Raw genomic sequence first — 21,584 nt, 5'->3', positions numbered from 1 at the left:
CTACACATCGTTTCTCTTAGTAAAATGAAAATAATCTGTTATTTAAACTGTGATTAAATTATTTATAGAAAGAGATCAAAGAACGCTCCCTTTACAGATGTAGGAGATGTCAATCAAACAGCGCAAGTTTATCAGTGACTGAGTTCTGGACTCTCACCAAAACCCCCGTTATAATCAACGAATCTCTTATTTACATTGTGTTTGCATTGTTAGTTATGATGAAAGCATTGGTTAGTGTGCAGAAATCGAGTTGCAATGACGAGATCACTGCATTCAAACGCTCAACATGTCTGTGATCCTATAGATTTAAATATAATGCAATAATCAACACTTTTAACACGATTAGTTAACCTTGAGAGCTGTAATAGTAAAAACGTGCCAAAAGTTTTCGAAAGAGTTCCACACTTAACTATTTCATATGCAAAGATGTTAGCCAATCACAGCAGTGGACGTTTACACTGAAGTCTCACAGCAGACACGCCACAGCGTTCAAATCAGAGGGCTAAAATCAGGGTAGGAAAAATGCCTTCTCTTTCTAAATTATGACAATTTCTGATGTAAAAATCCTACTGACATTATAAGTGCACCCTCAAAACCATTATAAAACAATAAAACAATGTAGTTCATGAACCCTTTAATGTATTAATTTAATGTAGTAATTTAACTCTTAAGTCTCTTTGCCACAAGTTTTTTTTTTTTTTTTTTTTTTACTCTAATATCATTTCATTTAAATGACATCAATTTAAATCTTACTTGGGTACCCACCTGTACCACCTTTTTTAAAGTTAAAGCTGAATAAATGTAAATGAGGGTGCTCTGTAGTATCAGGAACTGCACCAGTCATGGTGCACGTAATATTCTGTAGGCATTTCTCTCTCTGATCTGCTGACAGCTTCAATAGAAAGGTAATTCAGGAATTGATCTCAGGAGTTGATTCTCATCAACATAATCAGTAGGTTTCAAAAGGTCAGTCATTTCAAGGTGGAAGTAATGTATTATTCTGATAATTTATTTTGGGCTTGATCTGAATGCTAAACTTGCTTACTTTAAATGAGTCCACCCCGCAAGATTACTGTTATAAACATGAGCCTCGTCTGAAACGCAAAGGGGGAGGTGTTGCTGTAATTTATAGTAATATTTTCAAAACCACTAAGAAATCAAGTTTTAAATATAATTCTTTTGAAGTGTTAGTACTTAATGTAAAAATATATAGTATAAATGATAAATCACGCTTGAGATTTATGCTGGCTACTGTATACAGGCCACCAGGGCACCAAAAAGATTTTATCAAAGAATTTGCGGACTTTCTATCAGAATTAATATTGACTGCAGATAAAGTACTAATTGTTGGTGATTTTAATATACACATCGATAATGAAAAAGATGCATTGGGATTGGCATTTAAAGACATTGTAAACTCAATTGGAGTTAGACAACACGTGTCAGGACCTACTCATCGTCGTAATCATACTCTAGATCTAATATTATCACATGGAATAGATGTGGATGCCGTTGAAATTCTGCAGCAGAGCGATGACATCTCAGATCATTATCTAGTCTCGTGTAAACTTCATTTAGCCAAGGCTTCAAAGCCAACTCCGTGTTTCAAATATGTTAGACCTATCACTTCTGCCACTAAAGATTACTTTATTAATAATCTTCCTAATCAGTTTCATCATCTCAGCATCCCAGATAGCTTAGAAGAACTCGATATTGCAACAGAAACTTTTAACTCTCTCTTTTCCAGCACTTTAGACACAGTTGCTCCGTTGCACTTAAAGAAGATTAAAGAAAATAGTCCAACGCCGTGGTACAACGAGCACACTCATGCCCTTAAGAGAGCAGCCAGAAAAATGGAACGCAACTGGAAGAAAACAAAACTAGAGGTATTTCGCATTTCATGGAAAGAGATTGCTTACAGAGAGGCCTTAAAAGCTGCTAGATCTGCTTATTTTTCAAACCTATTAGAAGAAAATAAACATAATCCTAGGTATTTATTTGAAACGGTGGCTAAACTAACGAAAAATAAAGCTTCAAGCACAGAAGTTTCCAAGCAACACAGCAGTAATGACTTTATGAACTTCTTCACTTATAAGATTGATAATATCAGGGAGAAAATTATAACTATGCAACCGTCTACTACAGTATCGCATCAGGCAGTGCATTGTAGTCTCCCGGAGGAAAAATTTGATTCGTTCGTTGCTATAGAAGAGGAAGAATTTACTAAACTCGTTAAATCATCTAAATCTACAAAATGTATGTTAGACCCTATACCGACTAAGCTACTGAAAGAAATACTTCCAGAGGTCATAGATCCTCTTCTTAATATCATTAATTCATCTTTGTCTCTAGGATACGTACCAAAAACCTTTAAGCTGGCTATGATTAAACCGCTTGTTAAAAAACCGCAACTTGATCCTACAGAATTAGTCAATTACAGGCCGATCTCGAATCTACCTTTTCTGTCAAAGATATTAGAAAAAGCAGTATCTTCACAACTGTGTTCCTTTCTTGAAAGAAATGATATCTGCGAGGATTTTCAGTCAGGATTTAGACCGTACCATAGTACCGAGACAGCTCTCATTAGAGTCACAAATGATTTGCTCTTATCATCCGATCGTGGTTGTGTCTCTCTATGAGTGTTACTCGATCTTAGTGCTGCATTTGATACTATCGACCACAACATTCTTTTAAATAGACTCGAAAATTATGTTGGCATTAGTGGAATTGCACTAGCATGGTTTAAATCATACTTATCTGACCGTTATCAGTTTGTAGCAATAAATGAAGAGATGTCGCATCGATCACAAGTTCAGTATGGCGTACCACAAGGCTCAGTACTAGGACCGCTGCTGTTCCCTCTGTACATTCTACCATTAGGAGATATCATTAGGAAACATGGCATTAGCTTTCACTGTTATGCCGACGATACTCAGCTCTATATTTCTTCAAAACCTAACGAAACTTACCAATTCACAAAAATAACGAATGCATAGCTGATATAAAAAATTGGATGACTCGTAATTTCCTACTATCTGAAAAAACAGAGATTCTAATTATTGGACAAAAAACTTCCTCACGTAATAACCTAGAATACTGTCTAACACTTGATGGCTGCTCTGTTAAGTCTTCGTAGTCGGTTAGGAACCTGGGTGTGCTCTTTGATACCAATCTTTCATTTGAAAGTCATGTGTCCAGTATCTGTAAAACTGCATTTTTTCATCTTAAAAATATATCTAAATTACGTCATATGCTCTCATTGACAAATGCGGAACAATTAGTTCCTGCGTTCATGACCTCAAGGCTAGATTACTGTAATGCTCTACTGGGTGGTTGCCCTGCACGCTTAATAAACAAACTACAGCTAGTTCAAAACGCAGCAGCTCGAGTTCTTACCAGAACCAGGAAGTATGACCATATTAGCCCGGTTCTGTCAAAACTGCACTGGCTCCCTATTAAACATCGCATCAATTTTATAATATTGCTGATCACGTACAAAGCACTAAATGGTTTAGCTCCGCAGTACTTGAGCGAGCTCTTAACGCATTATAGTCCTTCACGTCTATTGCGATCTCAGAATTCCGGCCAGTTGATAATACCTAGAATATCAAAATCGACTGCTGGCGGTAGATCTTTTTCCTATTTAGCACCAAAACTTTGGAACAGCCTTCCTACCATTGTCCGGGAAGCAGACACACTCTGTCAGTTCAAAGCTAGACTAAAAACACATCTCTTTGACCTAGCTTTCACATAATACATTATAGACTTCTATAATTCAATGTTAGATTAGGTCAGCTGGAACCGGGAACACTTCCCATAAATCCTGATGTACTCGTTACATCATAAGAAGAATGGCATCTACGCTAATTTTAGTGTCTTTGTTTATCCCGAGGTTTTCCCGCAGCCTGCCGGATCCAGGCCGTATCCAGATCTGATGAAGGACCTTCGCCTGGACCCGATGAAAACGCAGTGATGAAGTGCCAACTAGTCTCTCCCTATGGAGGATCCCTTTACCACTCTACAGATAAAGCGTTGTCGGGAAACTCAATTCGCGTATCTACCCTGAATTGATAAAATAAAATAAAATTCTGTATCAAAAATTATAAGGAAACACCAGTACTTTGTTTAGGCTTGGTTTGTAGGGAATTACAAACCTGCGTACATATATTCAAACACACATAACTATAGAACCAATTCTTAATGCGCATGTGAACGCCATCAGCGTTTCTCACAGGTTCGCGTTTAAAGTCTTATGTAGAGAGAATTGTGTCGCCTTAGCGGCCCCTAATTTAATAACAAATGATTGTTGCGACGGAAGCGAATCAATCATAACTAACCTTAGCTGGAAAATAACTTTACTAAAGAACCGCTATAAAGCCAAAACAATCTCTGTTACCATAAATTATACGTTTATCTCTGTAAAGCTGCTTTGGAAACAATCTACATTGTTAAAAGCGCTATATAAATGAAGATGACTTGACTTGACTTGACTTTCATTTTTATTTTATTTTATCTCCATAACTTTACAAACTTCAGGTTGCTTGTAATAGTGGGAACAATTAAACTGGTACAAATGGTGTTACACTTTCTGCATGTTTTCTGTAGCTGAATCCGAAATCGCCCCCTATACCCTCAAATAGGGTGTTATTTGAGGGGACATCCATCCAGTGGCTGTCCGATTTCGCTCACTCGTTTTCATTTACTCCTTCAAGTGAACAGTATTAGTGGACTAACGTAGGGAATAGTGAATGAGGGTTTAGGGGGGGCGATTTCGGATTCAGCCTGTCTCTTTGGTAGTTGGGTCTTTTAGTTTGTACTTGGTTTATTTCCTGTTTCCTTGTGCCATTTTGTATTCCACTTGGAGTTTTTATTTTAATTAGCCTATTCTCCTTCCTATTGGTGTTTCTAGTTTCCTTATTAGCCCTTGTGAATATGTACCCATGGTAGAACTTCTAACACTAAAGGTTGCTTTGAAAATAATCTTCCTGATTTGTCTCAACTGGTCAGCATACCAGATAGCTCAGAAAAACTTGATGCTGCAACAAAAATTATGGAATCACTCTTTTTTAGCACACAGTTGCTCCTTTGTGCTCAAAGAAGATTAAGGCGAATAGTCTGATGTCATGGTATAATGTGCACACTCTTGCCCTCAAATTACAGCGATCTGTCTCCCAATGCACAGCTAAGTGCAGAGAGCTTTCCCAGGGCTCTTCAGCAAAAGAGCAGTTTCCCTTAAAGAGCTTGCACAGATGGAGAGCATCTTTGTCTCCTAACGCGGTGGCCAACGCTCCGCATCGCTGCCCTGCCGCAGATATGTCAAAAATGATTGTCCCTCTATTGCCACTTGTACGGAGCTTGGGATGCATCAGGACAGTCAGACTTGGCTATGCGATTCAGATTGCCAGATATCCACCCCGATTCAGCGGCGTTCTTTTTACCTCGGTGGCAGGCAAAGACGGCCCTGCAGTTTGCAGTCCTCTTGGCAAAGGATGCAATAGAGCCTGTCCCTCCAATTGAAAAAATCATACTAAAGAAAGGTGGTGGGTTACGACTAAGGCTATGAATCTTTGGGTAGACAGTTAATCATAGGTTAATCATGATTCATGGGTTTTCGATTCGAGTCAATAACGATTTTTGCACATTCAGAATGATTGGATTTGAGACGATTCACATAACAATTTGATGCGATTTCGATTATCATTTTTTTATTTGATTTGATTTGATTTTTTATATGCAATCAAAGGATTATTTAAATGCTTCCACCAATGTGTCTTAGTCAGGGTGTGAATTACACAGCAGCCTTCGGGGAACAGAGAGTGGGGGCAAAAAACAAAAACAAAAAACCTTTTGTCAATAAGTTAATGTTGGTTCATGTTGGTTCTTAATGATGCTACATAACTTTATTTTAATAGCCTATACAAATTGGCATTTGTAGAAATTTACATAAGCCAAAATTTAAAATTTAGTTCATGCTAAATATTGTGTAGGATAGTGTTAATGGCTCCTCATCCTTATTAATGCTTTCATGGAGAGACTACCCTAGAATATCATGCCCAACTAATCCTAAACTAACTTTTCTTCATGGAATAGTAAGACAAGCCCTCTTTGTTCTCTTTATACAGAACATTTTCCTTATAATGGTTCTGAGACGGGCCAGGTCTCTACTGTTGCTATAGTAACGAACAAAACTTTAATGCGCATCTGATTGATTGATAATTGATGTGCCATCATTTTTATTATTAATATAATAACTGCGTTAAATATAAGGCAGTCTCGGACTGCCCATCGGAAGTAGCCGGGAAAAGTGAAAACCAGGTGGCCTGGCCAAGGATTTGGCACATTGCCCAGCTTGTTTGTATTTACTTACTTATTTGTTATTACTTTATTTTATTGAGTTTTGAATCAAGATCAAGATCAAGATGTTAACGCAGAAACGCATTTTGACATGTGTTCGCCATCAAGATTAGTTTGCGGCATTAGACCTGAAGGATAGACCTGAAGCATACATTCATGACTCGATTCTGCCTCAACACAGACCATTTCTTTGGTTTGCTTTCAAGGATCAGGCATACCAGTACAAGGTCCTCTTTTTTGGGCTGTCCCTGTCACCTCGCGTCACCTTCACAAAAGTCGCAGAGGCTGCCCCTGCCCAGCTAAGGGAAGTGGGCATTTGAATCCTCAATTATCTTGATGACTGGCTGATTCTAGCTCACACTTGAGATTTATTGCTGGCCTTGGGGCCTCAGCAAGGATGCGTTTCCCCCGGTGAGCCTGATTGCACAGACGTTGTGCAAAGTCAGGGAGGACGAAAAACAGGTCTTGATGGTTGCACTGAGTTGGCCCACCCGGACTCGGAGCTCATGCTTTTTGCAACAGCCCTTCCCTGGCGGATTCCCCTGAGGAATTAACTTCTTTCTCAGAAGCAGGGCACAATTTGGCACCCGCAACCAGACCTCTGGAACCTCCACGTCTGGACGGGATGCAGTAGACCTAAGTAGTCTATCACCAGCGGTGATAACAACAAATTGAACATAATAGAAAATGTCAAACATGACATCATTATTCTATTAAAATCATGCTGGGAACTAGAAACCTACCTACGTAGAAATTACGACGTCATGAGCAATTCAATCATTTATATAGATTGGTGCTTGCAGCCATTAGCATTAGCATTTATTTGTGGTAAGTTGTGGTAACAGGAACTATAAACGCAATTACTTTTTAGAGTGTTGGAGGGACGGCTGACCTTCTCCACCTTAAAAGTGTATGTGGCCGTGATAGCGACACAACACGATGTAGTGGACAATAAGTCCTTAAGGAAACATGACCTGATAATCAGGTTTCTTATAGGCGCCAGGAGGTTAAACCCAAGGCCGTGCCATATTTCCTGTTGGAAACTCTCTGTAGTCTTGCCTAGACCTGCAGGCGTTCTATGTCAGCGAAACGTGCTTAGAGTTCGGTCCGGGATACTCTCACGTGATCCTAAGACCCTGCCCGGGCTACGTGCCCAGAGTTCCCACAACCTCATTTAGGGATCAAGTGGTAAGCTTGCAAGCGCCACCCTTGGATGCCTGTGACTTCTTTCCATGTGTGGTACTTCCTCGTTGGTAAGTCCATGTGATGTGTTCTCCACATGTTAACCTCCCTTTGGGCAGGAAGAGGTCTCTGTAGTGTTCTTTTTTCTGAATATGAAAAAGAGCACTTTCCCCATCGCTAACTTCTGGTCTGCACAGCTGTAGGTTTTTATTTAATAAAATTTTTTTGTCAAAAAAGGTCAAGAAATGGCTGAAGCGACCTATTCTCACTGTATGTACAGTCCTTACTACCCCTTTCATGGTACAGAGGACGACGTTGCTTATGTGGGGAATTGGGAAGGTTATGGTATTGCGAGTGCACTTGCTACTTGGCACGCAGTAGCTTGACAACATCTGCACCGCCAAAATCTCATAACAAGTTTCAGCTGGTTGTGGTGTTTTCCCTAGAGACCTCTGATACCAGTACATCGACACAACATTGAAGTGACTGACAGATAGGGAATGTCTTGGTTACTATTGTAACCTCAGTTCCCTGATGGACGTTATGTCCCTCCTGCCACAGTGCTGAACTACCCACTGTCGTTTGACGTCACCAATTCTCATTGGCTTTTTCTCAAAGTAGGCTATCAGAGGTGTTTGGGGCTCCCAAGAGCGACCCCTAGTGTCAGTACATATACACAACGTCTCGTTCCCTTCATCAGGGAATGGAGGTTACAACATTTTGAGAACATTATTAAAGACCAGATCACTTTTTTAAAAAACGTTCTATTAATGTTCATGGAATAATTTTTGCTCATATCTCTAAAAGAACCTTGCCACAAAGATCTGAGAATGTTCCCTGTTAGCTGGGCCTCTACCTTCATGTTTCATGATTCTGCTGGGCACATTACAACTTTTCCTTCTCACCCAATGCCCGCCACATTGATCCTGATCAATTACACACCATGTTCGGTCATCTAGGCGAGAGGAGGACTGGTCCCCCTACTGAACCCGGTTTCTCCCAAGGTTTTCTCCATTTCTGTCACTTTTCTGAAGTTTGGGTTCCTTCCCACTGCAAACTTACTTCCCACTGTCGCCTTTGGCTTGATAGTTAAAGGCACTTAATATCCAGAAATGATCACTGAAATGATCCAAATATTCAAGTAAATTGAATCAACATTAACCTGACTCAAGCTGAATAATGACACTATTGTCTTCAGTAGAGCTGCTTATTGCTAAATTGAACTTGTTTCATAATGAATGATTTTTCAATGTGATTTCCTGAGAATTCATGTGAATTTCTATGTAAAGTGTGGTTCTACCACATGTACATTTACTAACTTTTTTCATACACACTGAAACGTACAATACTGATGTATTTACACTAAAGTGTAAATTACTCACTTTTGAAGAACTTTACAGATGTACAAATGTGTACGAATTCTTATTTATAAATATAAAATTCGTTGCAGTAATATTTTGATTCAGTTGTATTCAATTGTCATATCAATGCATTTATCAGTCGCATTTATTAAACACAATTTACTCATCTATATGAAACTATAGCATTTCGCCCTGTTCATGACCTGCTGCAAACTCATTTCGAAGGATTACATAATGTTAAAGGGTAAGTTCGGTATTTTACACTTAAAGCCCTGTTTACAGATCGTTTCTGATGAAATAGAACGGTTAAGATTAAAATTTGGACACATGCTCCTGTCCCGAGAATTTTAGGTTTATTTCGCTTTCCCCCCCACCCCCACAATGGTTGTCTAGGTGCACTGGAACATTCCTTCCTAAAACACATTAAACTTTCGTTTACAAAGACGTGAAACTCACCGAGTGGTCAGGGGTGTTCACTGATATGCTCACTCAAAAATCGCTGAAAAAGATGCATTCCAACAGGTGTTTTACCATTCGTTTTAAAACTGTGGACCTATTTTTCCAAACGCGTCACACCCGTATATTCTTCCGTTGAGAGCTTGAATAATAGACACTCCAGCCCAGTTGGTGGCGATAATGCACCTTTGCCAATTGCAAGCAAACCGCTGGCATTTCATTGAATACACAGAAGAAGCAGAAGAAGAAGCGGCGGAGTAATACCGTACCTCACACAGTCTTTCAATACAAGTCAATGGAGTTGGACAAAAACTACGATAAAACCTGTTGAAAAGCATCTTTTGCAGCGATTTTTGTATGAGCATATCAGTGAACACCCCTGACCACTCGGTGAGTTTCACGTCTTTGTAAACGAAAGTTTAATGTGTTTTAGGAAGGAATGTTCCAGTGCACCTAGACAACCATTGTGGGGGTGGGGGGGAAAGCGAAATAAACCTAAAATTCTCGGGACAGGAGCATGTGTCCAAATTTTAATCTTAACCGTTCTATTTCATCAGAAACAATCTGTAAACAGGGCTTTAAGTGTAAAATACCGAACTTACCCTTTAAACAAGACTACACTTTAAAAACTTGAAATTAATAAAATTTTTGTAATCGTTTAACCAATATCTATCATGTAATATTTATTTTGTTTGCGTGGGACACAAAAGGCATTTTCTCACTATAGTCGTTGTAATCCAAATCTTTACAAATCCATATGATTGCGAACAGATCCAAATTCAGGACAGATCCAAATTCAGGCTTTTATTCTGCAATCTTGATCTTCATTCACAGCAGCGACCGTAAACGTCAAATCCTGCACTCATTATGAATAAAAAAATTGCTGCCTCAAGAAGCTTTATGGCACATTTTACGGCAGTGATATCAAACGCTCATTGGCCCAGGGCCTGTTTCATGTTTCGGTTGATCTGCATTTGGATGAGAAATGTGCATCTTCACCGAGTTGATTGGGATAATATTTCAGCGGTTAAAGAACTTAAATTCTGTTCTGTACCTCATACAAAACTATTATATACTGACACAGAGGACTGCAACTGCAACACATCATTTGGACTACTTTTGACATTTGCAATAAATAAATTGAGATTCCACTTGTCTGTCTGTTATGTTTTTCTTTACAACTGTTACAGTAGGCCTACATATTTTTAAGAAATGGCTATGGTTAGGTTTAGAGGGCTCACCATATTTTAATGCTATATTGTCATTTTCCTGCACATTTCTGTCCATTACTGTAACGGAATGTAGACTCAGATACAAAATATGACATTAACGGAAGTATTTCTTGACAGCACAGAGCAACAGGGCAGAAATGGGTGAGTAGTAGGCCTATTCAGTTCAAATAGACTTCAAGGGGAAATAGCTTTCAGGAGATTGTGGATGACAGATGCAGGATGGCAGATGGAAGCACACATTCGTTGTGACAGGTAAGAATCAGGGTTTGAAATTAACACCCGCCAAATGCAGGTAAAAATCAGCCGTGGTGAGTAAACGCTCTCAAATCACTAGCCAGTTTGGCGTTTTCCTTAATAGGTTTACTCACTTTGCCGGGAACGTTTGTGTAAGACAAATCTGTGCAGATTTAATGCAAATACTCAATTCATGAGTCCTCATGGTATATTAAATACAGCGTATTGCGCAGAATCTGCTCATACTGTATCTGGCTTACTTGAACACGCACTTCACTACGCAACAAACAACGGCGCACTTGTTCATTTGCATTGATGCAATAGTGAATATTAAAAAGCAATTGGTTAACACAAAAGACATGGTTATTTTCCAACATCCTAATTTTGTTTTTGATGTTCTTTGTACTATATTGATCTGTACACCTTTTTGTGAAAAGGATGAGGATGAAAGAGGAAGGGAGGAGATGGCTGGATGACAGGATTATGTTTGAATAAGAAATGAATGTATGAAATCCAAATTTTATTCAAACCCTGGTAAGAATGAAGGTGAACTTGACCTTGCAGGCAAACAGACAGGAACACTGGAGTCATGAGGGAAGGGAAGACACACTCTGGAGAAATACACTAGAGATCAAGTAAGTCAGGGAGACAAGGTGTGTGCCTTTATAGGAGTACTGATGTTTGCTGTGGTAGGGAGCCAAGAGGGATTATGGGAGATGTAGTGCAGAAGTGAGAGGTGAGATCATGACAGTCCTCCACCTGGAGGGTGGGCGCCTTAGAGTTGGAAGAGTGACAGGTAGAGGACCAGTGACCAGTGCCGGCAGGATGGGAGTTCTCCAGGGCGGCTGGGAGCGAAGGAGGCGGCGGTGGTAGTTTAGGGAGCCTAGGAGATGCCAGCAGTTCAGGAAGCCAAGGAGGATCGGCCTCGGTGGAGGATGCCACATGTATAGCCCCCGGGATGTATGTATAGGGTAGAAACTGGAACAGGAGTGGACGGGCGTTGGGAAATACCACCCTTCCTCATAGCTACCCGTACAGACATTATAGGAGGATCAGCAAGCGTGGAAACAAGATTCATACTTCCAGAATTAGCTTTCCTAGGCTTGGGGAAGGAGACTCTGAGTTGGGGAACTCTAGAATCTTGCGCTTGTGTGAAGAGTTCTGAGGTTGATGAGGACTCTGTGGATTGGGCTACTGGAGACTGAAGGACTGAAGAGGGATGCGCAGGTTGGGATGGTGGGATGATGACTACTTCTGCTTCACCTACAGTGTAGGACGATCCACTTAGCAAGAGGATATCCTCAGTAACGCTGCAGGGAACAGGTGGTAACTAAAGCCATCAGAATCTGTTTGAAAAGATGATTGTCCAATCCGCTCCAGAATACGATCTTTAAGGTGCCCTCATTCCAAGGCACCATGTTGGAGAGCTCCAAAAATTTCTTCATGTAATTCTCGATCGGATGGCCATTTTGGAGCAGATACGCAGTTGGATTCTACGCAGATATGCAGTCTAATCAGCTTGATAACAGATTTTTCTTTTTTGCAGGTGCAGGAGATCATGAATGACAGATGGAAGCACACACTTCATTGTGACAGGTAAGTATGAAGGTAATTTTTACCTTGCAGACAAACAGACAGGAACACTGGAGACACAAGGGAAGGGAAGACACACTCTGGAGATAATCACTGTAGAAAAACGCTGGAGATAATCACAGGCGAAATACGCTTGAGATCAAGTAAGTCCACTTCGTTAGAATGAGACTGGACAATAAGCGGAGACGTGTGCCTTTATAGGAGAACTGATGTGGGTGTAGATTGGTGGCAGGTGCGGATGATCAGTATTCTGGTGAGAGTGTGTGCTGTGATAGAAAGCCAGGAGGGATAATAGGAGATGTATTGCAGAAGTGACAGTTGAGATCGTAACCCCTGTTTGGATTTGTCCTTTGTTTCCCTCCGAGTTCCTGGTTTCTGGTTATGTTTATATTTATTATGTGGTTTTAGCCCTTTGGACTTAAAAAACCTTTGTTAAAAACCATTTATTAAAAACCTTTGCACTTCAAGCCACTATCCTCTGCTTGCCTTCTTTATCCAGCCTGCCCATAGTTAAAAATGGAGAGGGAAAATTTTAGAGTTTACTTGCTGAATTATTAACTGCTTACTAGTTTACTGATCTCTGCCTGTGGAACAGACTGACAGATAAATGTGAGGATTACAGGTGGAAAGGGCTTCTCAGTTCAGCTGAGTTAAAGAACAGCCTGAGGCTATTCCAGTAGCTCCCTTCAGCTTTCTTCCATCTCACTCCACACCTTATTTTCAATCTCCAAACAGGACAGTTTTACATTCTCTGAAAGTCTCCACTTTCTCAGAGATATAAAAAAGACATTGCACTCCCATTTCCCTGTAGCATTTCAAAAGGGTAAATGGTGGATATGAATAGATATGAAATAACAGATAAGGTCCTCTTATCCACCAACTGTGTGTAAAGTCAGCGCATGAATATTTCATGCAGAACTCACAATTCATTATGGGTTCACACTTTTTTTTTAATTTAGCATAAAATTCTACTTCAAAAAAGTATAATCACACAAATGCAAAAATCACACACTCCTGGTGACCTGTTTATTTTAATAATAATAATAATAATAATAATTATTATTATTATTATTATTTCATTCAAAATTTAAACAATTGAGCTATTATTTAATATTCCCAAGAATTAGATGTAAATTATCTTTATTCATCATAACCTATAGGCCAGAGTGTAAGTATTCAATCTGAATTTCATGGTAAATTGCAATTAACCCAACCAAAAATTGATGAATGGCGGGATAGGAGAAGTTCTGCAGAAAGCCCTTATATGGAGATGTGGACGTGTATTATGGTAATTACTCATTTGGAATGAACTGATTTTTATCAACATTACAACAAGGGTATGAATGCTGCTTTGAATCCAACTGTGGTTTTGTGTGAGAACTTAATACAATTACTGTATTGGTGGATGAGACTCATTTTATAGGGCCCTATTTTAAGGATCTAAGCGCATGGTCTAAGTGCACGGCGCAAGTGCACTTAGGGCGTGTCCGAATCCACTTTTGCTAGTTTAACGACTAGAAAAATGATCTTAATGAGTAATGGTTGTGTTTTGGGTGTAACGTGCAATAAACCAATCAGAGTCTTATCTCCCATTCCCTTTAAAAGCCAGTTGCACTTGCGCCATGGCGGATTCGCTATTTACATGGTGGAATTTGCAAGCGGAAAAACTGAACGCTTCTCTAGTGAGGAAACGGATCTGCTCGTGCACGAGGTTAAAGCGCGTAAGCAGACCATCTACAGGACAAAGTGTATGTGCGTTGTGGACCCATAAAGGCGCATATTACTAACGCACTCTTTAAATAGTACTATTTAAAGATACTATTTACTTTTTAATAGCACTCTTTAAATGCCATTGAGTTTAGACCAGGTTTCAGGTGGTCCATTTCAGTTGCCTCCAAAATAGCAATGGGCCAACAATGCGCCTGAACACATCTCGTTTTCAGACCAGTGCATGTGCATGGTGCCGCATTGCGCCATGTGTATGATAGGGCCCATGAGGTTTCTTCTGCCGTCAAGTCAAGTCACCTTTATTTATATAGCGCTTTTTACAATACAGATTGTATCAAAGCAGCTTCACAGTGATAACATGAAAATAATTCAACAAAGTTTGTTTCTAGAAGAAAATTGCATCATCATCCACCTTAAGCAAGGCAGATCAATAATATTGTTGAATATTAAAATGTCCCCAACTAAGCAAGGAACCAAAACTCCATCAAGGTGACAGAATGGAGAAAAAAACCTTGGGAGAACCCAGGCTCAGTCGGGGGCCAGTTCTCCTCTGGCCAACGACAGTCGCAAATCATTGTCAAATCATTTGTGATTTACAGTGACAAATCATTCCCAACAAATGCCACATAAAAAAACTTTTTAGAGAATTTTAAGAAGTCTTCTCTGTTTTGCACCAAAGTCTGTTCTGGACACAGATGATGTTAGGGGACTGGAACGACCTACAGGGCCCTGGAGAGTTCATTTGTTCAGAAGCTGTTCCCTCAGAGGGGACTGTTTGTCTGTTGTGAAAGGGCATTGGTGTAAAAGTGTAATACCCATAGTGAAACTAATGTTTATACAAAAGTTATACCTATTCTTTATGGCCATACTATATAAATGTAGTTTTGACGGCCGACTGTTCCTCATAAGAACCACCTTTAATAAATAAGCAATGTAAACACTTTAGCACGACTCCATGGAGATCCTAGGCAGTTGGTTCTTTCACAAGAGACAGCACAAACTGTAGTAAATACATACAATTCACACGTTTCACCACTCTCATTATGGGCCACGAGTGTATTGCCTTTGTTAGACAACCCTACAGAAAAGGATGACTCATAGAAAGAGCGCTGGCAATAGAGAAGTGCTGCAAACCTGGTTAAGTGGGATTGCCCTGCCTTCCAGTACATTGTAACAATTCTGATCTCACTCAACTCATCTACACTTACCTTTGAATAATAATTTGCATTCAAAACGATTCAAATTCATATGAATTGAAACACTGAAATAACATTGCTCTTTCATGATTAGAGCAACAATATATTACCAGTAGCAAATATCCACTTAACAATTATGTCATTTCATTCTCATTGATGATGTGCGTTTAAATAATCTAAGAAATACGTATTCGTAGAAATAATCTTAATCTAATATTTGTCAGATGAGAAAGACATCATAACAGTTTTATGAGAAACAATAAGATTTTCAATAAGACAAAAGTCCAATTAAACAAATGCTTGTCTTCAAACAGATGTCTGGTATTCTTCATCATATTAGTTATAGCTATGAATGACACATTCAGTTAAAAGTCAGCCATATAATGAAGGTGTTTATTTTCCCCCCAAAAAAATTTCAGGTCTGGCTAGTTTTTTATGTCATCTTTTTCTACAGTTAATTTACACTTTGTGCTGAATCAATCAATAGTTTGATATTTGTGTTACCTTGTATACATTTTTGAATTGTTGTGTATAAAGATTGTTTTACTGTTCATTTTGCTGAAAAGCCTAAGCCTACAGAACTTCATAAATAAACCAACCCTGAGGAATGTTCACTGATGTAAAATGTACGACAACGGTCTCCCCATATCCAATTAGTGTGGTACATTGAACTCTGTGTGCGCTGCACATTTGGTGCAGGTCCAATCACTCACTGTTGTCGCTGTTCTCATCCTTGGTGCCATCGATGGTTCCGTCTGGCTGCATCTGCAGGTAAAAACCCTGCTGGCTGAACAGTCGTGTCACAATGCCTTTCAGCTGCGGCTCTGGAACAAATAAACACACAGCCCCGTCCCCAACCCACATTTTTATCAGAATCCACCCCAACACATTGCAATTTTTTTTATTTTTTTATCATGTTAACAGAAGAAAAAAATGAAGAATTTAAAATACGTTCTTGACTTCTTATCTGGTGATGGTAGTGAATGTATTTGTGAATGGCTGTGTTGATAAAACTCTGCATATTTGTTTCTGCGACCTCATTAATCAATTTCACTATGGACACCTTGCGTTTAGAAGACCAGCTGTAGCCATAACAGGTGTTTTCTGATGAAGTGGTGATCTGTACAAGCGGGTACAATAAATGTTTAGAGGCAGGCCTGAGAGGTGAGGAGTGAAGAGGGCCACATGGATGACCTGGCATGCAGCAAAGTCCCACAGCTTTCAAGACCAGAGTTTAGAAGAGTTGTGAATGTCCATGATGGTCATGATCAGCTATTCATCATGGGCCTCATCTATCCACTGCAGCCCCAGTATCTCTGACAGGCTGGAAGGGCCATCAATCACACAAACGAGCCTGCCTGCATCCATCAGGAAGAACATTACTAAATCACATATGGAATCCACACCTCTATAACAAAGACTGGAGTATAGGGCCCCCATAGGACATGACTCTACCTGGGGAAAAAAGGTTTGGGTTTAACACATGTATGTGTGTGAATCTATCTCTTGAAAAACATGTCCAGGTCATTATTTCCCCGAATTAAGAAATGTAAGAATTTAAAGGACTAATTAGATTTTTTTTTTTTTTCAGTGACATTTTTTTAAATAAAAATCTCATTACTATAATGCACCTTTTGGTTTTTAATAGATATTAGCCTCAGCCTCAGACATCATAAGGACGAACTTGATGTTAAAGGGTTAGTTCACCCAAAAAAATTAAATTCTGTCATTAATTACTCACCCTCATGTCGTTCCAAACCCGTAAGACTTTTGTTCATCTTCGGAACACAAATGAAGATTGAGTGCACGAGACCCGATTTCGCATTTTTTGTAACTTTGCGGCTCTGCTTCCGAAGATGCGGGACTGAGAGGCGACTCTGGCTGAGCAGGTATGTCTCATCTGTGCCGGCATCTTACCAGTACCCAGTTTGCGTGTATCTAAATGAATTGCTTATATTTGCAAAATGAGCCTTCACTAGCAGAAATAAGCTTTTAATGAAAATAACGGTTCATGTTTAATAAAAAATGTTCATGAAATTAAATGAAAATGTATAATTTGAATAGAAAATATTTAAGAGATGTTTTTTAAAGGGGACCTATGATGCAAGCCTTTTTATAGACTGTAAAATAAGTTTCTGATGTCCTCAGAGTATGTGAAGTTTTAGCTCAAAATAACCCACAGATCATTTTTATAGCATGTTAAAATTGCCACTTTTGGGGGGTGAGCAAAAAACACAGCATTTCTGTGTGTCCCTTTAAATGCAAATGAGCTGCTGCTCCCAGCCCCCTTTCAAGAAGAGGGCAGAGCTTCAAGAGCTCATGCAACAACAAAACAGGACAATCTCACGCACTGAAACTGTCAGTAGGGGTGTTCAGCCTTATATGTTCGAACCGGAGTCGGACAATGATGCCTGCAAGAGCCAGAGAATATATGCTGCATGGAGATAGAACCAACGCTATCTCACGACCAATTTGTACGAATTCGTACAAGGTGGCTAATTCGTACGAATTCGTATGACCTCACTCGTACGAATTCATACAATTTGTCTAAACCCCAGTGATGGTTAGGTTTAGGGGCAGGGTAAAGGGGTAGGTCATTCGTATAAATTCATACGAATTGGGCAACTCGTAAAATATGTACGATTTAGCAAAAATCGGACGAATTCGTACGAGTGAGGTTGTATGCATTCGTACGAATTAGCCACCTCGTAAAATACGTACAAATTGCCGTGAGATCGGGTTGGATAGAACAGACGCTCGATCGAGGCGCTTTGGCTTCACTTTTCAGCACTTGTTTGGCACGCTTGGTACAAGCCTGTTGTAGCGGACCCCGTCCGAATGATGGCCAAAATCTTTACTGATGAAGTTTATTATTTATTATTAATTATTATTATTACTAAGCACAAAAGATTAAGTGTCCGTTTTCACTCCAGAAAATCAGCATAAGAGCTGAATAAAACACAGTACAAGAAGTATGCATTAAAGTCTTAGCTATAAACTCTCTCTCTCCCTTGCTTTATCATCAGCATACACAGCGAATTACACAAAAGCACTCATTACAACTAACAGTAAACAAATGATGTTTTATTAACAAAGTTCGGGAGGAGCACGTTCAAATAATCAAGTAATCAATCAACTCATCAAACAATTACCATGTCTACCCTATCAGCATGAGAGGAAGCATATATATTCACTGTCAACTCATCTAACTTCCTTGACAGTTTTCAGCATCCCTCCACCACCCCGACTCCTCACTCTTGGCTTGTTCTTTCACAGCCAGGAATACGGGGGGAGTACTCTGGGTTCGGGCCGAATACCGAGCCCGGAGCCCTCTCCTCGGACAGCACGCCAAATACGCATTTATTCTATCTGACTTATTTGTAAGTGTGAACTCGTGAAATATATACAGACCTTTTCAGGGGGTGCTATAAACTGGTAAACTTTATAACCATAAAACAACTCAGATAACTGTAATATGCTCTCCCTTTCATGCTGTGACCAGTATCATTCCAGAGACTGGATCATGAACAGTTGGTACTGATCCAACCTTTAGTAACAACCTTTTTTTTAGCAAAACCTGTGTTTTGTTTTGTCCCTTTGTATTGACCCTCGTTCACAAAGCCGTCTAGTTTAAAATGATTAATGCAGACATAGATGAATTTAGGTATATGGAGGCGCATTCCCTTCAAAAATAAAACTAATCCACTGCGTCTTAAGCGGTGGTAATAAAAACAAAAATTGCCACGTCAGGTGGTTTAGAGGACAATTACTCAGAGTCGCCCCCTGTCGTTTCAAAGAATAGTACAATGGCGAGCGTGTCAAGTATAAACGCCTCGTCCATTTGGACAGGACAGTAGTCAGCGGAGGCTCATGCTACAGAGCCAGGTGAAAGTATGAACAAGGCTTAATACAGTATATCTGCTGCTCTCATTGTCGCTGATGACAATATATCGTGATATACAGTACTGTGCAAAAGTCTCAAGCATGTTAGAATTTTCACCCCAAAAAAATTGTTTTAAGACAGTTATTTATATCGTTTGCTGTAGTGTGTCAGTAGGAAATATCAGTTTATATTTCCAAAGATTGATTTTGCCACTAATTCTAATAATCCAGTGAGATTTTTTGTAAGCACAAGGAGTCTGACAACAGTTGGTCTGATCCACATGGAGATCTGATCTCACCATCATCGAGTCTGTCTGGGATTACATCTTGGAGACGTTGCAGTAGTTCTGGATTTATTATGTCTCAGTTTCTTCTGTTTTTTGTGACTCCTTGTGCATACAAAAATCTCACTGGATTATAACATTTAATGGCAAAAGAAATGTTTGGAAATATAAACTATTTCCTACTGACACACTACAAAATATATAAATAACAGGCTTAAAACCATTTATTTGGGGTAAAAATATGAACGTGCCTCAGGCTTTTGCACAGTACTGTATATCATTACCGTGAAATAAGATTTTGGTCATATCACCAACCCCTATTTAATACATCTATTTTTACTATTTTTTAAATAGAAGGTTAAAAGAGTACAACAAATATTAATGATGTATACATAATTTATAATATAATAATAATTAAATGAAACATAGGGGTTCTTTGTGACATTATGAGGATGCATGTTTGCATTAAAAATAAGACATTTGGAGGCATTAAAAATAATGTCACGATGTAAAAAAAAAAACAAAAAAAAAAAAAAAAACAAACATTGAAATTGTCTTTGTGCAAAATACAATTTCTTATTTGATTTTTAAGGTCAAATATGACTTGGACATGTTCCAGACAGATTCTGTGAGATTCGTGTGCATGCATGTCTCTACTCATGTAGCAATGTATGCACTTAATGTATAAGCGTGTGTCTATTCACCTGAGATAATGCATGTCACATTTGTATCAACACTGTTTGCATATTTTCCCAAACAATGCAAATACAGTATAATTCTGTTGAACCATACATGTTCCATATTGCCTCATACCAGAAACAGAAACAGTTACAATCGGATGTGTTGATAGATGATGCCATGATCATGAAATGGTGAATGGTCACCTTGACTACTTAAGTCACCACAACTGACAAGAGAAACATGACACATCAGCAGCACAGAGCAAACACGAGCCTCACTGCACGGAAACAGACGGAGGGGACAGAGCACACATGAGAACGGGGACAGAAACATAAGAGGTAGAGAGAGACCGAAAAGAGGGGCTCAGAGGGAGTGAAGAAGGGACAAAGGAAAAAAAGGAGGGAGAGCCAGAGAGAAGACAGTAAGACATACATAAAAAAGAATACAGAGACAGAGAGATAGAACAATAGTCGTAAGCATACTACAAGGACAAGGCAGACATCGGCGACTGCCGTTAGACAGGAGCTAGTCCCCCATGAGCACGAAATGGGGTGGGAAACTGGAAGACACAGCACATGGATGGAGGCTGAGCTACTGACCTAGCCTGACGCCCTTACGGGACACCTGTGGAGGTTTCGAGGGCGCATCTTACGGGGGAGAAGGAAAAACAACATTTTTACAGACAGATTCTACAGCAACAGCCGTCAAATAACTGAACATATTTTGGGAAGAGGGTATGCGCTTGTCCTACATCATGAGAAGGGTTTTTTTTTTTTTTTAAGGAGGAGGAGGAGGAGGAAGAGAGGAAAGCTGTGTAGTTTTTTTTAAATCATTTCACACGCTTCGTGCCGTTTTCCGTGAGCCGAAAAAGGACGATAGCGTGGTTCAGTGGGCAGTGAGACCATGTCCATCAATAAAACTAACTGTACAATCCCTCCCTACACTGCAGTAAAGCAGTCCCTGTTGGAAAATACAGCTTCAGCTGGTAAATGTTTGTGGTTTCTAGCTGGTCTAAGCTGAAAATCCAGTTCAACCACCTGGTAGCTGGTTTGTTGCTGGTTCAAGATGGTTCTATCATATTCCAAAACACATTTGCCAGTTTGCTGGATTTTTCATCAGGGAAACATTTACCACTTAACATTTCATCTAAGAAAGCCCTGGTGCACTGCAGTGCCACTGGATTCTAGCTATTACAAAATTGCATTGTTGCACTACATAACGGGCAAACTTGTCAATTGCATTCTTGCAGAAATGGATCTTTTAACAATTGCACAGCCTCTGATCAAAATGACAACCATTGAATTAATAGATAACAGTAATAATGACATCAATAAAACATATATATATATGTATATAGATATCATATATATAAACATAAAACGATTTGTGCATTCAGATTGT

The 21,584-nt window shown here is 39.4% G+C and overlaps 1 protein-coding gene across 3 annotated transcripts in view; it reads right to left on the bottom strand.

The window, feature by feature from the left end:
* Positions 1-21,584, bottom strand: part of fgf12a (fibroblast growth factor 12a) — a gene marked incomplete at both ends in the record, with an annotated part of 65,915 nt that overhangs the window by 29,148 nt on the left and 15,183 nt on the right. For 2 of the 3 annotated variants that reach the window (XM_081375039.1, XM_081375038.1), the window contains one exon: positions 16,050-16,160. In XM_081375039.1, the coding sequence (XP_081231165.1) occupies positions 16,050-16,160 (111 nt within the window). Of the gene's footprint in view, positions 1-16,049; positions 16,161-20,782; positions 20,831-21,584 lie in introns of all 3 variants that reach the window. The other variant, XM_081375037.1, reaches the window with a different exon arrangement.

This window comes from Scardinius erythrophthalmus, assembly GCF_964197995.2.
Source record: "Scardinius erythrophthalmus genome assembly, chromosome: 9".
In the NCBI taxonomy this organism is placed as follows: Eukaryota; Metazoa; Chordata; class Actinopteri; order Cypriniformes; family Leuciscidae; genus Scardinius; species Scardinius erythrophthalmus.
The sequence above is the reverse complement of the archived record's forward strand: the minus strand, read 5'-3'. Positions and strand labels throughout refer to the sequence as shown.